Below are 21,437 nucleotides of genomic sequence, written 5' to 3'. Positions count from 1 at the left end.
CAGAGACGCACGCCGCGGCCAATCGGGAGGGGCGTGAGCGGACGAGCCGATGGCGTCGGGCGTCGACGCCGGTGTTCTTCGGAGGAGGTCGCCGGGTCGAGAGCCGTGTTTTTCTTTTCTCAACAAGAAGTTGTTACACAGAAGCTCGGAGGACGTCGGACTTTCCGACGCTCCTTGAAGGCGTCACGAACGAAGCATGTTCCCGGATCCCGACGGGCTCCCGGCTCCCGCCGCCAAACCGCCGCTTGGCCTGGGGTTGTTGTGTTGCCGTGGCGACGCAGGGATGAGCCCAAGGCGCCTCCTCTGGACCCCACGACCCCCCCGCCCGTCAGAGCACGGGGAAAATCGATGCCGTTTTATGATCGATTGTTTCCGTTCGGCCAACGAACGCCGGCCTCGTCCCGCCAACATGACGCGGGTCACTGATACGTTTCCAATTGGAGCCATTGATCGTCCCCGGTGATGTAACAGAGCTCCGAAGATTATTCCGGGTCACGGGAGAAAGAAACAAATGAAGGATGTGATTAATAACCAGAGGAGAAGCACATGGCGGATCGCCTTCTCACACACGGGATCAATAATCAATCCCATCTGAAATCAATGATCACGGCTGGAAACAAAATCACTAAACGGATGAAAATCCCGCCAGTGATTACCCGCCTGATACGATTCATGACAATTTTTTGTGTCATTACCGATTAAAATAGCAATAATAGAAATAGATGAAGATGATGGTAATAATGACAATAACAGTATTAATAATATCCATAATAACAATAATAATGCTGCGCTCTTTATTCAAGTCCAAATGATATATTTGACGGTGTAACGTCTCAGTGCCGGTCGGCAGCTTGTCTCTGTGTGCACGTTACTGTTCACGTGCACTCTTTTATTGTACATAAAGTGAGAAAGGTCTTCTACATGTGGAGAAATTGACACGACATTTACTGATAACAATATCATAATTATAACAACAACAACAATAATAGTAAAGATGTGACTAATAATAATAATACAAATGTGACTTATTATAAGATTAATAATAAAAATAATAATAATAATAATGTGCCTAATTATAAAAATAGTGGTAAATTGATAATACTAATAATTAATTATAATAGTAAAAAATGTCGCTAATAATAATGATAAAAATGCTGCTAATGCTAAAAATTACAATAATACAAATGTGACTAATAATAACAATAATAATAATAGAAATGTGACGAATAATGATTATAAGAAGAAAGTGTTTATTACTAATAATAAGGAAAATGTGGGTAATAATAATAATAATAAGTCACTACTACTAATAATAATAATTATGTGGGCAATAATAATAATAATAATAATAATAATAGGACTAATAATAATCATAAAGATATGGGTAATATAAATGATAATAGGACTAAGAATAATATTAATAATACTAAGAGGAAGAAGAAAAAGTAGAAGAAGAAGAAGAAGAAGAAGAAGAAGAAGAGGAGGAAAAACGTGGGCAATAATAATAATAATAATAATAATAATAATAATAAAGATAATAATGTAACAATCAATGATAATAATAACAATAATAAAAATGTTGGTAAAAATAATAACAGTAAAGTTGTGTATGATGATAATAATGATAATTATAATTATTATAATCATAGCAATGATAATGTGACTTATAATAATAATAATAATAATAATAATGTGACTAATAATAATAATAATAATAATAATGATAAGAAGAAGAAGAAGAAGAAGAAGAGTGGGAGTAATAATAATAGTTAATGTGTCTAACGGTAACAATAAGAACGTTAATAATAATGATAATAATAATAGTGGTCGGCCAGGTGCGGGTGCCCCGCCCCCCGTGACGTCACGCCGCTCCACCAATCATCTCCGTTGTTTACCGTCCGGCGCGTATAAAGCCGGCCGTCGTGGGCGCGTCTCCCCCAGTCCCGTCCCGTCCCGCTCCGTCTCCTCCCGCCGAGATGCTGCTCCGGTTCTCCGTGTGCGTCCTGGCTCTCTCCGCGGCCGCCTCCTCCGCGCTCCCCGGCGGCTGCCCGGAGCCGTGCGACCGCTCCGCCTGTCGCCCCCCGGGCGGCGCGGCGGGCTGCCCGGCCGGGGAGGCCGCCGACCCCTGCGGCTGCTGCCCGGTGTGCGCGGCCGCGGTGGGCGAACCGTGCGGCGGCGCCGGGGACCCGCCGTGCGCGGAGGGCGCGGAGTGCCTGCTGGCGGGCGGCGTGGAGGCGTCCGCCACCGTCCGCCGGCGCGCGGGAGCCGGCGTGTGCGCGTGCACCAGCGGCGAGCCCGTGTGCGGCAGCGACGGCGTCACGTACCGGGACGTGTGCGAGCTCAAGCGCGTGAGCGGCCGCGACGCACACCAGCGCCGGACGCCGGTCATCGTCGTCCAGAAGGGAACCTGCGGAGAAGGTGAGGAGCGCTGCGGGACCACACACGCACACACACGCAGGGGGATCACACCATGGGAGCGGGAGGACCTCCAGCAGATCCCTGAGGACCTCATGCAGACCCACTAGGACCTCCAGCAGACCTCTGAAGATCACCAGCACATCCCCGAGGACCTCCATCCAACCTCTGAAGACCTCCATCAGACCCCTGAAGATCTCCATCAGACCCTTGAAGACCTCCATCAGACCTCTGAGGACCTCCATCAGACCCTTGAAGATCTCCATCAGACCTCTGAGGACCTCCATCAGACCTGTGAAGATCTCCAGCAGATCCCTGAAGACCTCCAGCAGATCCCTGAAGACCTCCATCAGACCTCTGAGAACCTCCATCAGACCTGTGAAGATCTCCAGCAGATCCCTGAAGACCTCCAGCAGATCCCTGAAGACCTCCATCAGACCTCCATCAGGCCCCTGAAGACCTCCATCGGACCCTTGAAGATCTCCAGCAGATCCCTGAAGACCTCCATCAGACCCCCAAGGGCCTCCATCCAACCTCTGAGGATCTCCATCAGACCTCTGAAGACCTCCAGCAGATCCCTGAAGACCTCCATCAGACCTCCATCAGGCCCCTGAAGACCTCCATCGGACCCTTGAAGATCTCCAGCAGACCCCTGAAGATCTCCAGCAGATCTCTGAAGACCTCCATCAGACCCCCAAGGGCCTCCATCCAACCTCTGAAGACCTCCATCAGACCCCCGAGGACCTCCATCGGACCTCCATCCAACCTCTGAGGACCTCCATCAGACCCCCAAAGACCTCCATCAGACCCAAAGGACCTCCTCAGACCCCTGAGGACCCCTGGTCTGACTCCCGAGGGCCTCCGTCCCACCTGAGGGTCCTCAGTGGACCCCTGGTCCAACATCTAAGGACCTCCATCCAACCCCAGAAGGGGCTGTGGTGTGACGGTCCTGGAGCCTGGCTCCTCACTGGCACCTTCTCCACCAGCCGACGTCCTCAGAAGGACAGAAGAAGCGTCTCACGCAAACAGGAAGTGAGAAGCAAACAGGAAGTGAGAAGCAAACAGGAAGTGAGAAGAGAGCAGGCAGTGAGAGGTGTCCATCTCCAGCCCTCCTCTTCTTCTCCTTCTCCTCCTCCAGGTTGTGTAAGCTCCTCTAAGCAGGCCCAGATGTAGGTCAGCCTCTTACTTAACCCACATCCGAGCGTCGCCTTGTTTTCCTCTCGCCGCGTCCTGATTGGCCGATCGTGCCGGGAAGGGCGGGGCCTTTCAGGAAGCCCAGGAATGTTTGGCCGTCGGGACTCGCCCGATACCATCCGCCGTTTCTGGTTTCTTTAATCGGCGAACAAAGAACCAGAAACAGAGAGCAGGTCCTGAGGGAAGCTTCTGGAAGGAGGAGGAGAACGTCTGGGAGCTTCCGGGACCTGATGGACGGCCGGGAAGGAACGGAGACCTCGGAGATCCAGATCACTCACAGTCACTGCTCTCCATCTGGAGGTCAAACAAACATCTCCACCTCGGGTTTCACGCTGAAGGTCCTGCCGGGTCACGTGACCTCCTGAGGGACGGACGGACTGCAGAGGTTATAAAACACAAAAAACTGGACATTCATGTTTTTACACAAAGTCCTCAAACATCTCACAGGCGGACAATAACACAAAACATTCAGCTAGAGACGTCCTCAGGAGAACATGGGGAGAACATGAGGAGAACATGGAGAGAACATGAGGAGAACATGGAGAGAACATGAGAACATGAGGAGAACATGGAGGGAACATGGAGAGAACATGGAGTGAACATGAGGAGAACATGGAGAGAACATGAGGAGAACATGGGGAGAACCCAGGATGGAGAACATGGGGAGAACCCAGGATGAAGAACATAGGGAGAACATGAGCGAACCCAGGTTGGAGAACATGAGGAGAACCCACAATGGAGAACATGAGGAGAACATGGAGAGAACCCAGAATGAAGAACATGAGGAGAACATGGGGAGAACCCAGGATGGAAAACATGAGGAGACCATGGGGAGAACATGAGGAGAACATGAGGAGAACATGGGGAGAACCCAGGATGGAAAACATGAGGAGACCATGGGGAGAACATGAGGAGAACATGGGGAGAACCCAGCTATGAGTTCCCCACTGAAGAAACCCTGGAAAGAAAATGTGATCATGTAAGTCTATCAGTCCAGCTAGAGCTCCAAGACTCATAGTGTGTGTGTGTGTGTGTGTGTGTGTGTGTTCCTCCAGCAGGTCAGCAGAACCCCGACAGCCTCCGGCACAAATACAACTTCATCGCAGACGTGGTGGAGAAGATCGCGCCGGCCGTGGTCCACATCGAGCTCTACCGCAAGTGAGGGGCCGAGACCCGGTCCAGGTTCTAGATGCAGGTTCTAGATGCAGGGTTTAGTCCCACGTTCTCCATCCAGGTTGAAGACCAAGTTCTTGAGAGAAGCTCTAACTCCAGGTGTTAGATTCAGGGTCACGGTCCAGGTTCTCGATCCAGGATTTAGTTCCAGGTTCTCGATCCAGGTTTTAGACAGAGGTTCTAGACTCTGGATGCGGGGGTTTAGTCCCGGGTTCTCAATCCAGGTTTAAGACCAAGGTTCTAGCGAGAGGTTCCAATTCCAGGTTTTAGATTCAGGTTCACCATCCAGGTTCTATATCCAATTACCAGTCCCAGGTTCCAGATTGAGGTTCAGGACTCTAAATGCAGGTTTTAGTTCCAGCTTCTCGATCCAGGTTTTAGATTGAGGTTCTAGACTCTAGATGTGGGGGTGTAGTCCCAGGTTCTCTATCCAGGATCTAGTTCCAGGTTCTAGATCCATGTTTTAGTTCCAGGTTCTAGATTGAGGTTCAGGACTCTAAATGCAGGTTTTAGTCGCAGGTTCTCCATCCAGGTTTAAGACCAAGGTTCTAGTGGGAGGTTCTAGTTCCAGGATTTGGATTCAGGTTCTAGATCCAGCTTCCGGCTCCGGCTTCCAGACCCCTGCTCTGGCTCGAGATCCAGAGCAGGGTTGGGAAACTCCGGCCCGCTTGTCTTTTCAGTGAAGCCGGACAAAGATCGGCACAAAATTCATACGTGATGCGAATGATTGACCGATCGGATCGATCAATGAATTCAGGAGCTCAAACCTGAGATGATTTCCTTTCTGGAGCTACTTGAGAATTCTCCTGAGCTGAAGGACACGGAATGTCTCGGTGATTTATCTTTACCGTGGACAAGCTGACACACAGACCGAGCAGAAGCAGGACGCCGCTGGAGATCTTCTCCTCTGACGGTGGAGATCTTCTCCTCTGACGCAGCTTCTCCTCCACCTTCTAGAATGATCTACTCCAAGCGTGAGGTGGTGGTCGCCAGCGGCTCCGGCTTCATCGTGTCGGAGGACGGACTCATCGTCACCAACGCCCACGTGGTGGCCAACAAGCAGCGCGTGAAGGTGCCGTCCCCCTTCTCGCCGTGGCTCCGCCCCCACGGGGGCGGCGGCCAATCGGAGCGCGGCGAGCCGGCACCGGCAGTAACCGTCTTCCGCCCGCAGGTGGAGCTGAGGAGCGGCGCCAGCTACGACGCCAAAATCAAAGACGTGGACGAGAAGGCCGACATCGCGCTGATCAAGATTGACACCCCGGTGAGTGTGTGTGGAAGTGTGTGTGTGTGTGTGTGTGTGTGTGTGTGTGTGTGATGGCCGGCCTGGAACGGCGGCTGAACGGCGCCCACATGGTGCGTTCAGGACCGCTGGGAATCCTCAGCTCTGGGAAACAACAAGTTTCTTTGCCTACCTGAGAAGACCTGAGTGAGTGGGTTCTCCAGGTTCTCCAGGTTCTCCAGGTTCTCCACCTTCAGTCCAGAAGCAGCTTCACTGAGGGCTTCCTGGTTCCTCAGCTGTGAGTGACGGGTGATTTACAGCTCAAGCCCCGCCCCTCACCTGGATGCCAGCGGTGATTGGATCATGTGAACGAATGAATGAATATTAGCATTAGCATTAGAATTAGCATGAGTGTGTGTGTGTGTGTGTGTGTGTGTGTGTGTGTGTGTGTGTGTGAAGGGGTTGTTTCACTTCCTGTTTCTGGTGTCAGTGAACCAATGAAAGCGTTGATTACAGAAACAAAATTATGCTATGCTATTATGCTATTATGCAAAATTATGTTATGATATGTACATGCTTATATGCATTTAGCATTTCTTATTTTTATATATTTTCTTGTAAACACAATAATAATAATAATAATAATATGTGATAAAAAGAATAATAATAGTATTATAAAAAAATAATAAAAGTGATATAATAACGATAATAAAAGTGATATAAAACCATAATAATAGTGATATCATAACAATAATAATAAATTTATAGTTATATAATTGTGAATAGTGATATAAAAACAATAGTGATGATGATATAATAATAATAATAATAGTGATATAAAGACAATAATAAAAGTGATGTCATTACCATAGTGATAATAATATAAAAAATTACATAAAAAATAGTGGAAAAAAATGGTTAAAATAATAACACAAACATCAACAACAACTGTTATATAAAAACAATAATGATAAGAATAATAACATATAACAGTAATGACAATATTTATAAAAGTAAAAAGCAAAAGCATTGATGACAGTAATTCAATAATAAGTTAGAATCATGAAAAACAATGATAATAAAAACTCAGTGATAATAAATATGATAATGATGATTTGATCTGGATAAGCTCATTGATTGGTTGCGAGCGGCGCCCAGGTGAGTCACCTGTCGGCCGAGGGTCAGAGCAGTAATCCTGGATGGAACGTCTTCATCCTCCTCATCATTCGCTCCATGGAAACTGGGTCAGAGATTTTACACTCGTTAGCAAACACGGGAAATGGGCAACACATGTCTGTCGTCACACACACACACACACACACGCACACACACACACACACGCCAGGGCCTGTTATGGCTCCCAACATGGCCGCCGCATTCCGTCATACATCTGGGCCCCCAAAGTAGGTCAGCCGGTCCGGGATGTTGTGTGTGGTCGTCATGACAACCGATTGGACGGCGCCGCTCAAACATGAGGCGGTTCGGAGGAGCGGCCCGATCATATTATTCCAGATTAGACGGCTAATCCGGGTGATTCACCGCGGCCTGCTCATGTGACTCCATCTGTTCCTTCCTCCTTAGCGAGAGTTCCTGTTGATTTGAAGTCACTTAGCGCTGACTGAGTCACTTCCTGTTGCCTTAAAATCACTTCCTGCTCATTAAAAGTAGTTTCTTATTGATATCAAGTCACTTCCTGTTGACTTAAAGATACTTCCTGGTTCTTGGAAGTCACTTCCTGCTTCTCCAGTCACTTCCTGTTGATTTGAAGTTACTTAGCACCGACTAAGTCACTTCCTGTTGCCTTAAAATCACTTCCTGCTCATTAAAAGCAGTTTCTTATTGATATCAAGTCATTTCCTGTTGACTTAAAGATACTTGCTGCTTCTTGGAAGTCACTTCCTGCTGTTTCAAAGTCACCTCTTGCTTCTTCGGTCACTTCCTGTTAATTCAAACTTACTTCCTGCTGATTAAAAGTAATTTCTTATTGATATCAAGTCACTTCCTGTTGACTTAGTTACCTCCTGCTTATTGCAAATCACTTCCCACTGATTTTGTCACTTCCTGTTGAATTAAAATCATTTGAAATTATTCATAGTCTAAAAGACCACCATTGTCTTCCATCAAGTCCATTATTGACCACCTGCCTTTCTCAAACCATTCCTTGTAAAATAGAGATTTGTTGCGATGCAGCATATATCTATTGTTCCATATTATTGTACCATGTGGTGAGAAATTGTGTACATATATCATTTTCCAGTACAATTATATTTGTTTATGTAACTTCCAGCTGATTTACAACAACTTCCTATTCATTTACAATCACATCATGACGTCCATTATTGTCCAGTGAACGCCGCCACCTTCACAGCTACACTGTGTGTGTGTGTGTGTGTGTGTGTGTGTGTGTGCGTGTGCGCAGTCCAAGCTGCCGGTGCTGTTGCTGGGTCGCTCGGCGGACCTCCGGCCCGGGGAGTTTGTGGTGGCCATCGGCAGCCCGTTCTCCCTGCAGAACACCGTCACCACCGGCATCGTCAGCACCACCCAGCGGGGGGGCCGGGAGCTCGGCCTCCGCAACTCCGACATGGACTACATCCAGACGGACGCCATCATCAACGTGAGCGGGGGGGCGGGTTTCAACGCGTTCCCGACCGGGCCTTCGGCCGCGACGCATTCGAGGCCCTCGTGGGGTTTTGCCGCGCCGAAAAGGCTAATTAGCCCCTGAATTAGCCACGTCCGGTAACGTCGGTGGCGAGCGTGGCGAAGACACATGGCGCTGACGTCTGGTCGCCGTGGCAACTGTTGTTTTAAAAAACTTATGGAGGCTGTTCTTTGTTGCAGTACGGGAACTCGGGAGGCCCACTCGTCAACCTGGTGAGTCTGCACCACGCTGTGATGAAGCTAAGCTAAGCTAGGCTAAGCTAAGCTAGTTATAACCTATGAAGCACTGATAGCCTTATGGACATCAGAGGTCATGGTACAAACGGCTGCTGGGGGGCCAATCAAAGAGCTGAATGAATGTGTGTGTGTGTGTGTGTGTGTGTGTGTGTGTGTGTGTGTGTGCCTGGCAGGACGGGGAGGTGATCGGCATCAACACCCTGAAGGTGACGGCCGGGATCTCCTTCGCCATCCCCTCCGACAAGATCCGACAGTTCCTGGCCGAATCTCACGACCGGCAGGCCAGAGGTGCTGAACCTCAGGAGAACGTCCACATAACCTGAACACAACCTCAGTGTACCAGCAAACCTAAACAGAAGCTCAGAACCTTAGATGAACCTGAACAGGAGCTCAGGAGAACCTTAGAATCCCATGAGATCCTGAGCAGACGGTCAGAGCCTTCACAGAACCTGAGGAGAACCTCGGTGTATTTGAAAAGCGTAGCAGAAAGTCAGGAGAGCCAAAGCAGAACACCAGGAGAACCTCCATAGAACGTTAGGAGAACCGTCCTCCAACATGAGTACCTTCATTCAATGCTGAGGAACATCAGGAGAAGCTTTCTGGAACGGCTGGTCTGACGCTCTGTCTCTCACAGGTAAAGCCTTGCAGAAGAAGAAGTACATCGGAGTCAGGATGATGAGCCTGACGCCATCGTGAGTCCTTCACACACACACACACACACACACACACACACACACACACACACACACAGGAAACAAACTTGAATCTTCTCGAAATGATCAAGGAGTTTACGGGAAGTGAGGAATCAGATAAGGTTCCATGGACTGGTGGAAGGTCTTGAGGAACCCTCTGCAGACACCAAACGTCCTCGGTCTCCTCAAGAAGAACATCTCCTCCGACCCTTCCAGTGTGTCCAGTCCAGTTGATTGTTCAGGTGGACCTCAAGGTTCTCGTAGGAGTCCACCATCTCCACCTCCTCACCCCAGATGGTGATGGGTACACGTCTCCTCCCATTCTTCCTGAAGTCCACCACCACTTCCTCTGTCTTGGAGATGTTGAGTAGAAGGTGGTTCTGGTTGTTTCACTCAACAAAACTGCCAACCAGACCTCTGCGCTGCTCCTCCTCCTCCTCCATGGATCTGACCATGAAGAGACACTGGAAACTTGGATGAAAGAGAAGAAACGTCCTGGAAACGTTGGTGAAGAAGAAGAAGAGACATCGTGGAAAGTTTGTGGGATAGAGGACACTTCCTGGAAGCTAGGATGGAAGAGAAGAAACTTCACGGAAACTTTGGATGGAAGAGGAAACGTCCTGGAGAAGCTTTGAGGTGCAGCAGAAGGACCCTCAGAGAAGATGAGGAGGTCATCAGGCTGTGACATCGTCTCCAGAACGCCGCTGAGTGACGACCGCGACCAGGAATGTGCGAAAACTGGGTCAAAACACACCCGCCATCAGGCCCCGCCCCTTCCCCCCGCGTACGTGTGTGTGTGTGTGTATGTGTGTGTGTGTGTAAAGTGTGTGTCTGACCTCCTGCCCCCCCCAGGCTGTCCAAGGAGCTGAAGGCACGTCTGTCGGACTTCCCGGACGTCACCTCCGGAGCGTACGTCATCGAGGTCATCGCCCGCACCCCCGCCGAGGCGTAAGTGGTACATTCCGTGTCCCCTGTACATTTGGTACGACCGATGGTGACGCTCGCCGTCTCCCCTGTGGTTTCCATGGCAGCGCCGGCCTGCTGGAGGGCGACATCATCATCAGCATCAACGGCGAGCGCGCCGGATCCGCCGCCGACGTCAGCGCCGCCATCCGGCGGGACGAGGCGCTGAGGATGGTGGTGCGGCGGGGCAACGAGGACGTCATCCTGGACGTCGTGCCCGAGGAGGTGGAGCCTTGAGGGCGACGGACCGACGGGCGGGGCGGGGTCGGCGTCGCCGTGGAAACGCCCCCCCCCCCCCCCAAACTGGTGTAATTAATGTGTAATTATTAGAAGTTCATTCAGGTTTCTATGTTTGTATCGGGGGATTTTTCTAAATATGTGTGAAAAAGGGAATAAAGTTATTTTTAAAAGTGATTGTCCGTGCCGTTTTACCCTGCTGTGATTGGACGGGAGGTCCCAGAAGGTCAGAGGTCACCTCTGACATTTACAAGGTCACACATTTGGTTTTTAAAATGAACCAGGAGATAAAGCGCCGTTTGATTGTAGCCCTTGTGGCCAAACGTGGTACTGCACGCTTGCCACACACACACACACACACACACACACACACACACCCTGTTCTGACTTGATCAGACGTCCTGAGCGTTGTCATAGCGACGTCACAACGTATCCAGTGCAAAAACAGGCGGTAAATTTTAGCCTGCTGGTAGCGGTATGCTAAAGGAGCTAGCATCGCTCTGTTGCTATGGCAACCTGGACACTCTCAGAGGGCGGGAAAAGAAGTTAGCGCCATGCTGGTAAGAAGCTCGCGATGAACCGCCTGAACATCTGCAGATGATCGGAACACTCGGAAGAACTTTGACAAGGTTTGAAAACCGAAAAACCGAACGCCACGTCTTCTGGCAGACGCCATCTTTGTAGTTCCGGCGTTTGCTGAGCGGGTCTGAAGCTCCGCCCCCAGGGTTGTGACGGCGTGGATCGTAACCACCGCCTGACTCACGCTTTCTGCTGACTCTTGTTCTCCACTTTGCGGCGGGCGGGTTTCCGTCCTGGACCTCCGCCGGAGGTTTTCCACGGAAACGCCAGGCTCTCCCCGCCGGAGGAGTTTGGATCAGAAGGATCCAGAACAGAGGAACCTCCAGAGACCTCCTTCCACAGACCAGAAGAATCCAGCATCTGAATAAATAGAGTTTATTGAGCGTTAATGATAAAAGCAGAAATGACAGTTCCGGAGCAGATACAGGCGGACCTCCTGGTACGAACACCAACGTTTCTTCCAGGTTCTTCAAGAAGACCCTGGGACGACCTGAGGTCGCGCCGTGGTCCTGGTGGAGCTGGATTTCAAGACGAGCCTCGTGAAGACTCAGAATCTCCCTGGAACCCCACATGACACACAGAACCAGGGTGGAGAACATGAGGAGAACATGGAGAGGACCACACTGGGGAACATGAGAAGAACCAGGGAGGAGTGCTTTGGGAGAACCAGGCAGGAGAACATGGAGAGGACCAAGGAGGAGAACATGGAGAGGACCAAGGAGGAGAACATGGAGAGGACCAAGGAGGAGAACATGGAGAGGACCAAGGAGGAGAACATGAGGAGATCCAGGCAGGGGAACATGAGAAGAACCACGGAGAACATGGAGTGGACATGAGTAGGAGGACCTGGAGGTAACCCAGGCAGGAGAACATGTGAGGAGCACACATGGAGAACCCAGTCCACCACCGGGTCAGAACCTGGTCCGACCACAGGGAATGTTCATTACAATCGAAGTAATCTGTTACTTTACAAATAAATATTGATCAGTACAGTTGGGGTGACGGGTGTGTCATGTGAGCGGCGGCGGCCAATCCCGTCTCTCCGTGGGGTTATGAAGGTGAGGCTGGTTAGTGTCCCGTCCCTCCCGAGGTTGACCTCTGACCCTCGGAGCTTCAGTTTGGGGTCGGGGGCGGGGCCTCCGGCTCCGGCGGCCCGGCGGCCGGCGGCCCAATGGCGTCCCGCTGGAGGGCGAGGACCAGAACCTTCTCCAGCTTCTGCTCCAGGGCATCCAGCCGCCGGTCCACGTGCTCCTTCAGCCGCTGCTCCATCTGGTCCAGACGGCGCTCCATCACCCAGTCCAGGTCCCTGGGGGGACCAGAACACACAGCCCGCCGGGTCAGGACACAGGAAGTACTCTGACATCACTTCCTGCCGCTCCGGCACGACCGACGTCCTCCTACACCAGGAGGACACCAACCTCCTACTCTTCTCCAGCTTCTGGAAACATCCACTGTGTTTTACCGACCACAGCGGAAAGCGGAAAACAAACACACACACACACACACACACACACACACACACACACACACACACACACACACACACACACACCGCAGCCCAGGGTTTAGTGTATCGGTCTTCAGACCCACTCACAGGAAGCGTCGAAATCTTTCTGCCGTTGAAAAGTAATAGATTACTCCCCCCGAGACGAGCCTCCGCGGCGCAGAGAGGAGGTCACGTGACGGCGCCGACCCCACGGTCAGAAAGAGCGAGGAGAAGGTGGCCGGTCGTTTCAGAGGCTCGGTGGCGCCGGCGCCGCCCGCCAGCCACAAAGAACCCCATTGATGCGCAGGATGGCGGTCCTCTAGCGCCCCCGGTGGCCGTCAGCGGAACTACACCCCTGCGTTCCGTTGCCTCCTGACGCTCTGAACTTCCTGATTTCACGTGAAATCCCCGGAACGCCCCGTGAAGCCGTTCACCATCGACAGGAAGTGATGGAGTTAAGCCCCGCCCCCGAGCTTTCCGCCGCAGCGTCAGCTCACCAGGAGCCGTCGGTCTCCGACTTCTTCTCCTTCCTCTGGGCGGCGGCGGCGGCGTTGTCCAGCCTGAGCTGCGTCACCTGGCTGCAGACGCTCTGCAGGACGGGCAGGAGGCGGGCGTCGCCTTGGCCTCGCCCCTTCAGCAGGTGTGACATCATGGCGCTCAGCTGGGCGTGGCTCACGCCGCCCCCTGCGGGGACAGATTTGGAGGCTCGGAAACGGGAAGCGGACGTCGGGCCGCGATCTGGAAAAGCGAGCGATTCCCACGGCTCGCCTGGATCTGCAGAGACGTCACACGGAGGCTCGTCGGCGAGGGACGGCGGCGAGGAGGACGGCGAGGGAGACGAGGAGAAGGAGGAGGAACCCAGAGACATGGCGCCGTTAGGCGTCACCGCCGCCAGGTCGCTGGGCGTGATGGAACCCGGAAGGGGCTGGAAACACACACAAATATATAGTGTATACACACACACGAATATATAGTATGGACACACACACACACACCCATATAGTGTGTATACAAACACACACACATATATATAGTGTATACACACACATGAATATATAGTGTATACACAAACACATGGATATATATATAGTGTGTATACACACACACGGATATATATAGTGTATATACACACACATGGATATATATAGTGTATATACACACACACACAAATATATAGTGTATAAACACACACATATATGGTGTTTACACAAACACACACAAATATAGTGTATATACAAACACACACGAATATATAGTGTATATACACACACACAAATATATAGTGTATATATACACACACACACACACAAATATATAGTGTATACACACACACACAAATATATAGTGTATACACACACAAACACACACAAATATATAGTGTATTTACACACACACACAAAGATATAGTGTATATATATATACACACACAAATATATAGTGTATACACACACAAATGTAGTGTTTTCGCAAAAACACACACATATAAATATATAGTGTATATACACACACACACACACAAATATATAGTGTATACACCCACACGAAAATATAGTGTTAACACACACACACACACGCATATAGTGTTTATACAAACTCACACAAACACACGCACACAAATATATAGTGTATATACATAAATGAATATAGTGTTTATACAAACACACACAAATATTAAACACACACACACACAAATAAAGCATTTATACAAACACACACACACACACATATAAATATATAGTGTATACACACACAAATATGAATATACCGTGCGTACAAACACACATATCAATATACAATGTATATTTACACACAAACGCATGAATATACAGTGTATAAATATACACACACACAAATAGATGAATCTGGAGTGCATACAGAAACAAATAGAGTATACACAGACATGAATATAGTGTATATATATACACACACACACACACACACACACACACAGATGAGGGGTGCTCACAGGTGACAGTGTCTCTGTGGGCGGAGTCAGGTCCTTCCTGGGCTCGAAGGGGGAGGCGGGGAAAACCCCTCCCCTCATCAGGAGGGGGAGCAGGGTCTCCAGGGAGCTGCTCTGCCTCTGTACACACACACACACACACACACACACACACACACACACACACACACACACACACACACACACACACACACACACACACACACCTGTCAACGGGCGGCCATAAGGGGGCAGCAAAAACACACCGGACGGTACACCGGAGCAGCAGCTGATATATGAAGCATGCAAAACACACACTCACTCACACACTCACACACACTCACTCACTCACACACACACAGCCTTACCCTGTGCAGGTTCTCTGCCTGACTACCCTCAGCTCTGCTGCCCTCTACTGGCTGGGTCTCCCTGCTCGTCCCTGCTCAGCCTGTAAAAGCCCTCCTGGAGCTAACTCCAGGTGTTCCTGTGTCTTCAGGCTCCTCCTGATCTCTGCCTGACATCCAGTGCTGCTTCTGTCCAAACTATCACTTTATTTTATCTTTGTTTTCAAAGTTGCTGTGGAATACTGACACGCAAACATGCGTCTCTAGATGTGGACGTTGAAATGATGGAACATCTTCAGATGTTGGTAGCGTTCTGTCCTCGGTGAAGGGTTGGGATCGTATGGTTGCAGCTCCTGTCCTGCAGGGGTGACCCACCTGCTGCTGCACGTGGACCATGTCCATGAGGTTCTGCGCTCCAGGAGATAGACTGGTCCCCATCTCGTCCAGGAGGCTCCGCACCTGCTGCATGTCGATGGCGCCGCCTGGGGCCGGGCAGCGCCGCCGCCGCAGGCCCACCACCAGGCCACGCACACACACACTGCAGCGCCCGGAGAGGACCACGAGCTGGGAGGGGAGAGAGAAGGTCAGTGGACACACACACACACACACACACACACTCAACATGACAAAAGGCTAATTGTTCACTTTTGAACTGGAACAATCAGGAATTTATATTTTCCAGACACACTTGAATGTTTCCCTTTTCAAACAGCATTCCATCCACCCATCCATCCAATTATTCAACCATCCATCCACACGTTCACCCACATCCATACATTCATGCATCCATCTACCATCATTCACTCATCCATCCCTCCATCCATCCACATACTTCCTCACCTTCACGTCACACGACGTTGTCGGTTCATCCAGTGTCAGCTGTTTACGGTAAAAGGGGCCTCGATCTGAGCTGAGGGATGAAAGCACACGCGCACACACACACACACACACACACACACACACACACACACAAACACACATACACACAGAGTGAACACGATGGGAGTTGTTGGTGTTAATGTTTGAAAATGTGCCTTTTGTTTTTTGTTTGTAATTCATTGATGAATTATCGATAGCCAATCCCAGCTGAGGGTGGGGCGAGGGGCGGGGGCTCAACCTGCTGTCAATCATCCAATCATTCACCCTCTCATCCACACCTACAGGCAATTTAGAGTCCCCACTGAACCAGCTGGCTGTTTTTGGACTGTGTGGAGAGAAACCAGGTGTAGAACCTCCTGATAAAAGGTCTTGAAGGTCAAAGTTCTAAAACTCTCGTCTCCACACACCTGTCCGTGGAGAGGCTTCCGTCCTCCTGCCCCCTCACCGTCCCGAGGTACTCCCCCGTCTGGCCGTACACCTCCATCGTCCGGGCCTCGCTGACGAGCAGCAGCTGGGCGATGGCGTCGGGAGCGTCCGGGTGGCAGCGGAGGGTCAGAACGCAGGGACGGCCTTCCTCCCCCTGCTCCAGCAGCACCGGACCCCCCCTGACGGGACAGATCCGCGGCTCGCTCACTCATGTTCACAGGCCGCAGGACGATCAGGCGGTTACAAGTCCAGGCTCGGGAAGCCGGCACTGTTCTCGCTTTGTTTTACCCATTTGTTTCATCTCCCTCCTCCTCGCCGTCGGCCAAGTTGACCGGAAGCAGGACGTCGGTCAAGTGGCGCCCGGCGTCCTGACAGACCCAGGAGGCGTCCACCATCACAGCGACGTCCACCATGATGACGCACCTCTGGGGAGAAACACATCATCTGCCTATTGATTATATGAATGCAAAGCGATTTTGTACCAACATTTTGCACAATTTTGGGTAGTAATTTATTCTATATATATATATATATATATATATATATATATATATTTTTTTTTTTTTTTTCCACCCTCTTTTTTTAATTTATTCATTATTCGTATTGGATTTTAATTTTATTCTTGGTGTTCACATGCTCACAACTTTGATACTGAATAGCAAATCACATTTTTCTGATTCTGATCCAGTACATCACTCAGTTAAGTCTGCTTCTCTTTTCAAATCTCAGTGGGAATCTAAATGGGAATGCTAGGAAAATACATTCACCTTACTGAGAAACAGCTAGATGTGTGACATTTCACAACATATCTTGACAGATTATTATTCAATTGTAATTAATAATCAGCAAACTGGACACAGACCCCTACATTTAAAGCAAAATATCTTCAGAAGCAGATGCATTTTCTGACAGACACCCATCTTTGGTGATTGCTGAATGTAATCACATGATTTGTTTCAGCAGACACGTCATGGATTAATGTCAAAAACACACGACACAGATTAAATACGATTCATAAATAGAGAGATAGCATCACCAAAGCACGCAGAGTGCCATTGAAATAAAAACAAATCCGCATATAATTCAAGTATTAATATACATAATGGCGCCGGGGGCAAATTCTACCAGTAATCACGGTTGTTTCTATACATTTTAGACTATTATTTGAGTTTTTCCAGGTGATTATTTCCCGTGTCGGAAATCGAGGCTAGTTTTCGACCCCTTAAAAAAACAGTGATCCTAAAGAACCACTGAGATTTTCCGAAAAACAAATCTGGCAAGGCACTGACCTGTAAAGTGCCATGATAAATTAATCCGAAATCACATTTCCGAGGCAGGACGTTTTTATTTCAGGTTTATTTTCCCTGAAGCCGACTGAGCTCTGCCTCGGTGCTGCAAAGGTAAATAAACCAAATGAATTGACAGCGGTTAGCTTCAAGGCTAACGCTCCAATTACCTTTCGGTGTTCTTCCCGTAACAAACACGTCGGATAACGTCCTCCCCCGGACCCACTTCTTCACATTTCCGCACAAACTACCCAAAAGCCCGATTAAAAACTCTGTTGGTTTAAATTTTTACATATGGATAAAAAGGTGACGCGCCTAGCTCGGGGCTAACGGCAGCACGTCGCGCGGAGGCGGCGCTGTCTTGTGACGTCATCAAAACGCGACCGGCGGGAGCGGTCCGGTCCAGTGACGGCGGTGGTGGATGCTTACGGACATCCGGGTCGTGTTTTCTCTTACGTTTCGTGACTACCGCATATTTTTTGCGTCTCGGGACGTGATGTTGACCAAACGCGTGTGTTTTGATGTCACGTTAAATCGCAACAAGCTACGTCACAGACGAGCGGCGCCAAGCTAGCACTGTGTTTTGCTAGCTCCCGTGTCTCGGGCTAACTTCCGGTCAGGTAGCGCCATGGACTTCACGGAGTGCTACGGGGACACGGTATCCGGCGTCTCCGCCGCGGCTCGCTCCGGTGACCGGAAGGCGCTGCGGGCGCTGGTGGCGAGCGGCTGTAGCGTCGACTGTCGCGACAACCGCGGCTGGAACCCGCTGCATGAGGCGGCCGCCGCCGGAAGTGGCGGCTGCGTGCGGGAGCTGCTGTCCGCCGCCGGTAGGTACCCCGTTCGCTGCAGCTCACTTCCGGTGTCCATCACCGTTGTTTTTCAAAATAAAAGCTAGCGCGTTACATTAAGTAGACATTAGGTTTCGTTATATCCAGCTGTAGAGTGTTCTCCATGTTCTCCTGTATGGGTTCTACCCTGGTTCCTGAGAGGATGAATGGTTGGATGATTGACAGCTGACTCGTTGGGTTTAAGCCCCGCCTTCTTGGGTCTGGCTCCGCCCCCTCGCCTTGTGTGAATGAATGAATCCTGTGTTTCTATTGGCCGGCGAGCAGCTGGCGCGGCGTCCGCCACCCGGAGCTACGTCAACTCCCTGACCCACGAGGGCGAGTCGGCCTGCTTCCTGGCTGCCCAGCGGGGTCACGTGACCGTGGTGCAGCGGTTGCTGAAGGCCGGCGCCGACATGGACCAGCTGACCAACGACCTGTCCTGTCCGCTCTATGCAGGTAACTCACTGCGCCGGGGGGACGGCAGTGTGTGTGTGTGTGTGGCTGACTGGGCTGTTTGTTTTACAGCGGTGAGCGGAGGTCACATGGACGTGGTGGAGCTGCTGGTCGGTAAAGGGGCCGAGGTCAACCGCACCCACACGGCCTCCTGCTGGACGTGCCTCCACCAGGCCGTCTACATGGTACGGGAGGCCCGAACACCGCGGTTCTCCTGCCTCCTCTGTTCCTGGAGGGTCGGTTCTGCACTTTGTGGTTGTGACCCTGAGCTGTGGTTCCTCAGGGGAACGCCGCCATGGTGCGGGTCCTGGCCGCCGTGGCTGAGCTGGAGGCGCTGGACGACCACCGGATTTCACCTCTGTTCCTGGCCTGTCAGTACGGACGCCTGGACTGCCTGGAGGTCCTGGTCCAAGCCGGTAACCCCGCCGCCCCACCCTCCACCTTCTTCTTCCGCACATCAACTGCGGGTGATCCTCTAATCTGGGCTGCATTTACTTCCAGGCGCAAACGTGAACACGCAGGCAGCCGACTTGGCCACGCCCCTCTTCATCTCCGCTCAGGAGGGTCATTTGGCCGCCGTCGACTTCCTACTGGGCCATGGCGCCGACGCCAACATGGTGTGCAGCGCCGACTGGCCCCAGATGGCCATCCACGCCGCCGCCGAGTTCGGACACTGCAGGTACAAACCTGCTACCTGGATGTCCCCTCAGAAGGAGCCAAGCACATCAAGGGTTATACGAGTGTGTGTGTGTGTGTGTGTGTGTGTGTATTCAGCGTGCTCAGAAGGCTGATCACCGCCACGGACCGTGCGTGCGACCGCGACCCCTCCCAGGTCAGCCCGCTCTATCTGGCGGTGAACGGCCGCGGCTGCCGTGCCCTGGAGCTGCTCCTGGACCAGGGCTTCAGTCCTGATGGTCAGGAGTGTGTCCTGCTCGGCCTGAAGTCCCCGTTGTCCTACTGCCTGCAAACCTCCAGCACCCCCTGCAGGTGGATGCACGCACGCACACACACACACACACACACACACACACACACACACACACACACACACACACACACACACACTCACTTAAAAAAACAGCAAAAATATTGCTTTGACTCTGGTGTGTGTGTTGCAGTGACTCCATGAGGATGCTGATCTCTGCAGGAGCCCGGCTGAGGGAGGAGGACTGGGCGTTTGCTTTCTCGACCGGCGGCGCCGAGCTGCTGCGTCTGGTGCTAGACCAGCGGCGGGTACCGGCGGGCGGGGCCGGGCCGGCGGCCCCCCTCCCGGGCAGGAAGGCACTTGACCGGGAGGAGGTGCAGGGGCTGCTCCGAGCGGCGGCCCGCCGGGTGAAGCAGGCCTCCTCCTGGCTCCCCCTCGTCCTCCGGGCCGGACTGGACCCCCACCTGCTGCTGCTGCCTCACCTGTAGGCCCCGCACCGCTGATCTACATGTTCCCTCCACCTTCTCCATCTTCATTCAAGTCACTGGTTGAGAGGGCGAATGGTTGCATGTCTGTGTGTGATTGACAGCCGACCCAGTCCGGGTTAAGCCCCGCCCCTGTAAATAAAACAATGACCCGATCCGACGCCGTCTCCGCAGCGGCTCCTCCTCTTGTCCTCGGCAACAAAAGGACATCTGTTCGAGCCTCGTTGTCACGGCAACTCTATTTTGCCCTCAGGTTGGAGGAGGCGCCCGGCGATGCGCTGAACTACCTGCTGGAGTTCGTCGACCGGTCGGCGCTCTCCGCCCCGGTGAGGGAGGTCCTGGGTCGGAGACGAGCGGCGGGGACCTGGGAGCCTCGTCTGGACTTTGGTATGACCTACAACGCTTTTGCAGGATGTGAGAAGGAAATCAACCATCAAGCTTCGCCATGAATAATTAATTTCCCCCCTAGACTCGCCCCCCAGCTTGTGCCACGCCTGCCGGCTGCAGGTCCGGGCCTTGCTGGGCCCGGACGTCCTGATGAGGACGGACGCCGTCCGCCGGCTGCCGCTTCCCGCCTGCCTTCAGGACTTCTTGCAATTCAGCGATGTCCAGGATCTTGTCTCAGGCCCGGCGGTCACGTGATCCGCAGGGTCCTCTTTGTGCCTGGGACTTGAAGTGTGTGCATTTTCAACCTTGCGACTATTCTAGGGGGTCAGAAACAATAACGTGTCAACAACAGTCCCGATACTGTTTTGGAAAATGTATTAAAAAAGAGAAGTTAGCATGAATTTAACAAGAAAATAACACACTTTGGCTAAAGACAACCCAACACCCCGAGGATCCCTTTGAAGTAACCTTGTCTTATTACTTTTCATGTAATTACCAGTAAAGATTGCTGTTTTATGCCTATTAAAATATTTTGTTTTCAACCTCCACGTTGGTGTGTCTTGTCTGCAATACAATGGGAGCCTGTGGGCCCCTCTGATTGGTCGGCGGCGGTGTCACTCACAGTACGGC

General features: G+C 51.3%; 3 protein-coding genes across 5 annotated transcripts; 2 read left to right on the top strand and 1 right to left on the bottom strand.

The window, feature by feature from the left end:
- The first annotated feature begins 1,946 nt into the window (after positions 1–1,946).
- htra1b (HtrA serine peptidase 1b) lies at positions 1,947–10,965 on the top strand. 2 transcript variants are annotated; one of them, XM_086140125.1, is made up of 10 exons: positions 1,947–2,418; positions 4,668–4,767; positions 5,740–5,854; positions 5,954–6,043; positions 8,421–8,615; positions 8,840–8,872; positions 9,070–9,184; positions 9,531–9,588; positions 10,441–10,536; positions 10,620–10,965. In XM_086140125.1, the coding sequence occupies exons 1-10, from the start codon at positions 1,977–1,979 to the stop codon at positions 10,786–10,788; spliced, it is 1,413 nt and encodes a 470-aa protein (XP_085996251.1). In that variant the 5' UTR covers positions 1,947–1,976; the 3' UTR covers positions 10,789–10,965. The 2 variants fall into 2 exon arrangements, with proteins under 2 accessions (XP_085996251.1, XP_085996250.1); XM_086140124.1 differs by having other exon boundaries at positions 4,665–4,767.
- Positions 10,966–11,726: 761 nt separating this feature from the next.
- Positions 11,727–18,041, bottom strand: c32h10orf88 (chromosome 32 C10orf88 homolog). Of its 2 annotated transcripts, none has more exons than XM_086140092.1 (9): positions 17,901–18,041; positions 16,733–16,869; positions 16,426–16,623; positions 15,980–16,049; positions 15,515–15,703; positions 14,820–14,936; positions 13,622–13,778; positions 13,351–13,537; positions 11,727–12,673 (listed from the first exon to the last, which is right to left on the bottom strand). In XM_086140092.1, exons 2-9 carry the CDS (start codon positions 16,855–16,857, stop codon positions 12,481–12,483), a joined length of 1,236 nt encoding a protein of 411 aa, XP_085996218.1. In that variant the 5' UTR covers positions 16,858–16,869; positions 17,901–18,041; the 3' UTR covers positions 11,727–12,480. The 2 variants fall into 2 exon arrangements, with proteins under 2 accessions (XP_085996218.1, XP_085996220.1); XM_086140094.1 differs by having other exon boundaries at positions 16,733–16,888; positions 17,901–18,036.
- Positions 18,042–18,095: 54 nt separating this feature from the next.
- Positions 18,096–21,353, top strand: asb3 (ankyrin repeat and SOCS box containing 3). The gene is made up of 9 exons (XM_086140091.1): positions 18,096–18,557; positions 18,843–19,013; positions 19,083–19,195; positions 19,294–19,426; positions 19,512–19,689; positions 19,785–19,997; positions 20,129–20,419; positions 20,674–20,807; positions 20,890–21,353. The coding sequence occupies exons 1-9, from the start codon at positions 18,359–18,361 to the stop codon at positions 21,060–21,062; spliced, it is 1,605 nt and encodes a 534-aa protein (XP_085996217.1). The 5' UTR covers positions 18,096–18,358; the 3' UTR covers positions 21,063–21,353.
- The last annotated feature ends 84 nt before the right edge of the window (positions 21,354–21,437 follow it).

The sequence above is a fragment of the Fistularia commersonii genome, chromosome 32 (genome assembly GCF_037954325.1).
Source record: "Fistularia commersonii isolate RoL2024-O1a breed Wild chromosome 32, RoL_Fcom_v1.0, whole genome shotgun sequence".
NCBI classification, from domain to species: Eukaryota; Metazoa; Chordata; class Actinopteri; order Syngnathiformes; family Fistulariidae; genus Fistularia; species Fistularia commersonii.
Note: the sequence above shows the minus strand (reverse complement) of the source record. Positions and strands in the feature narration are given on the sequence as shown.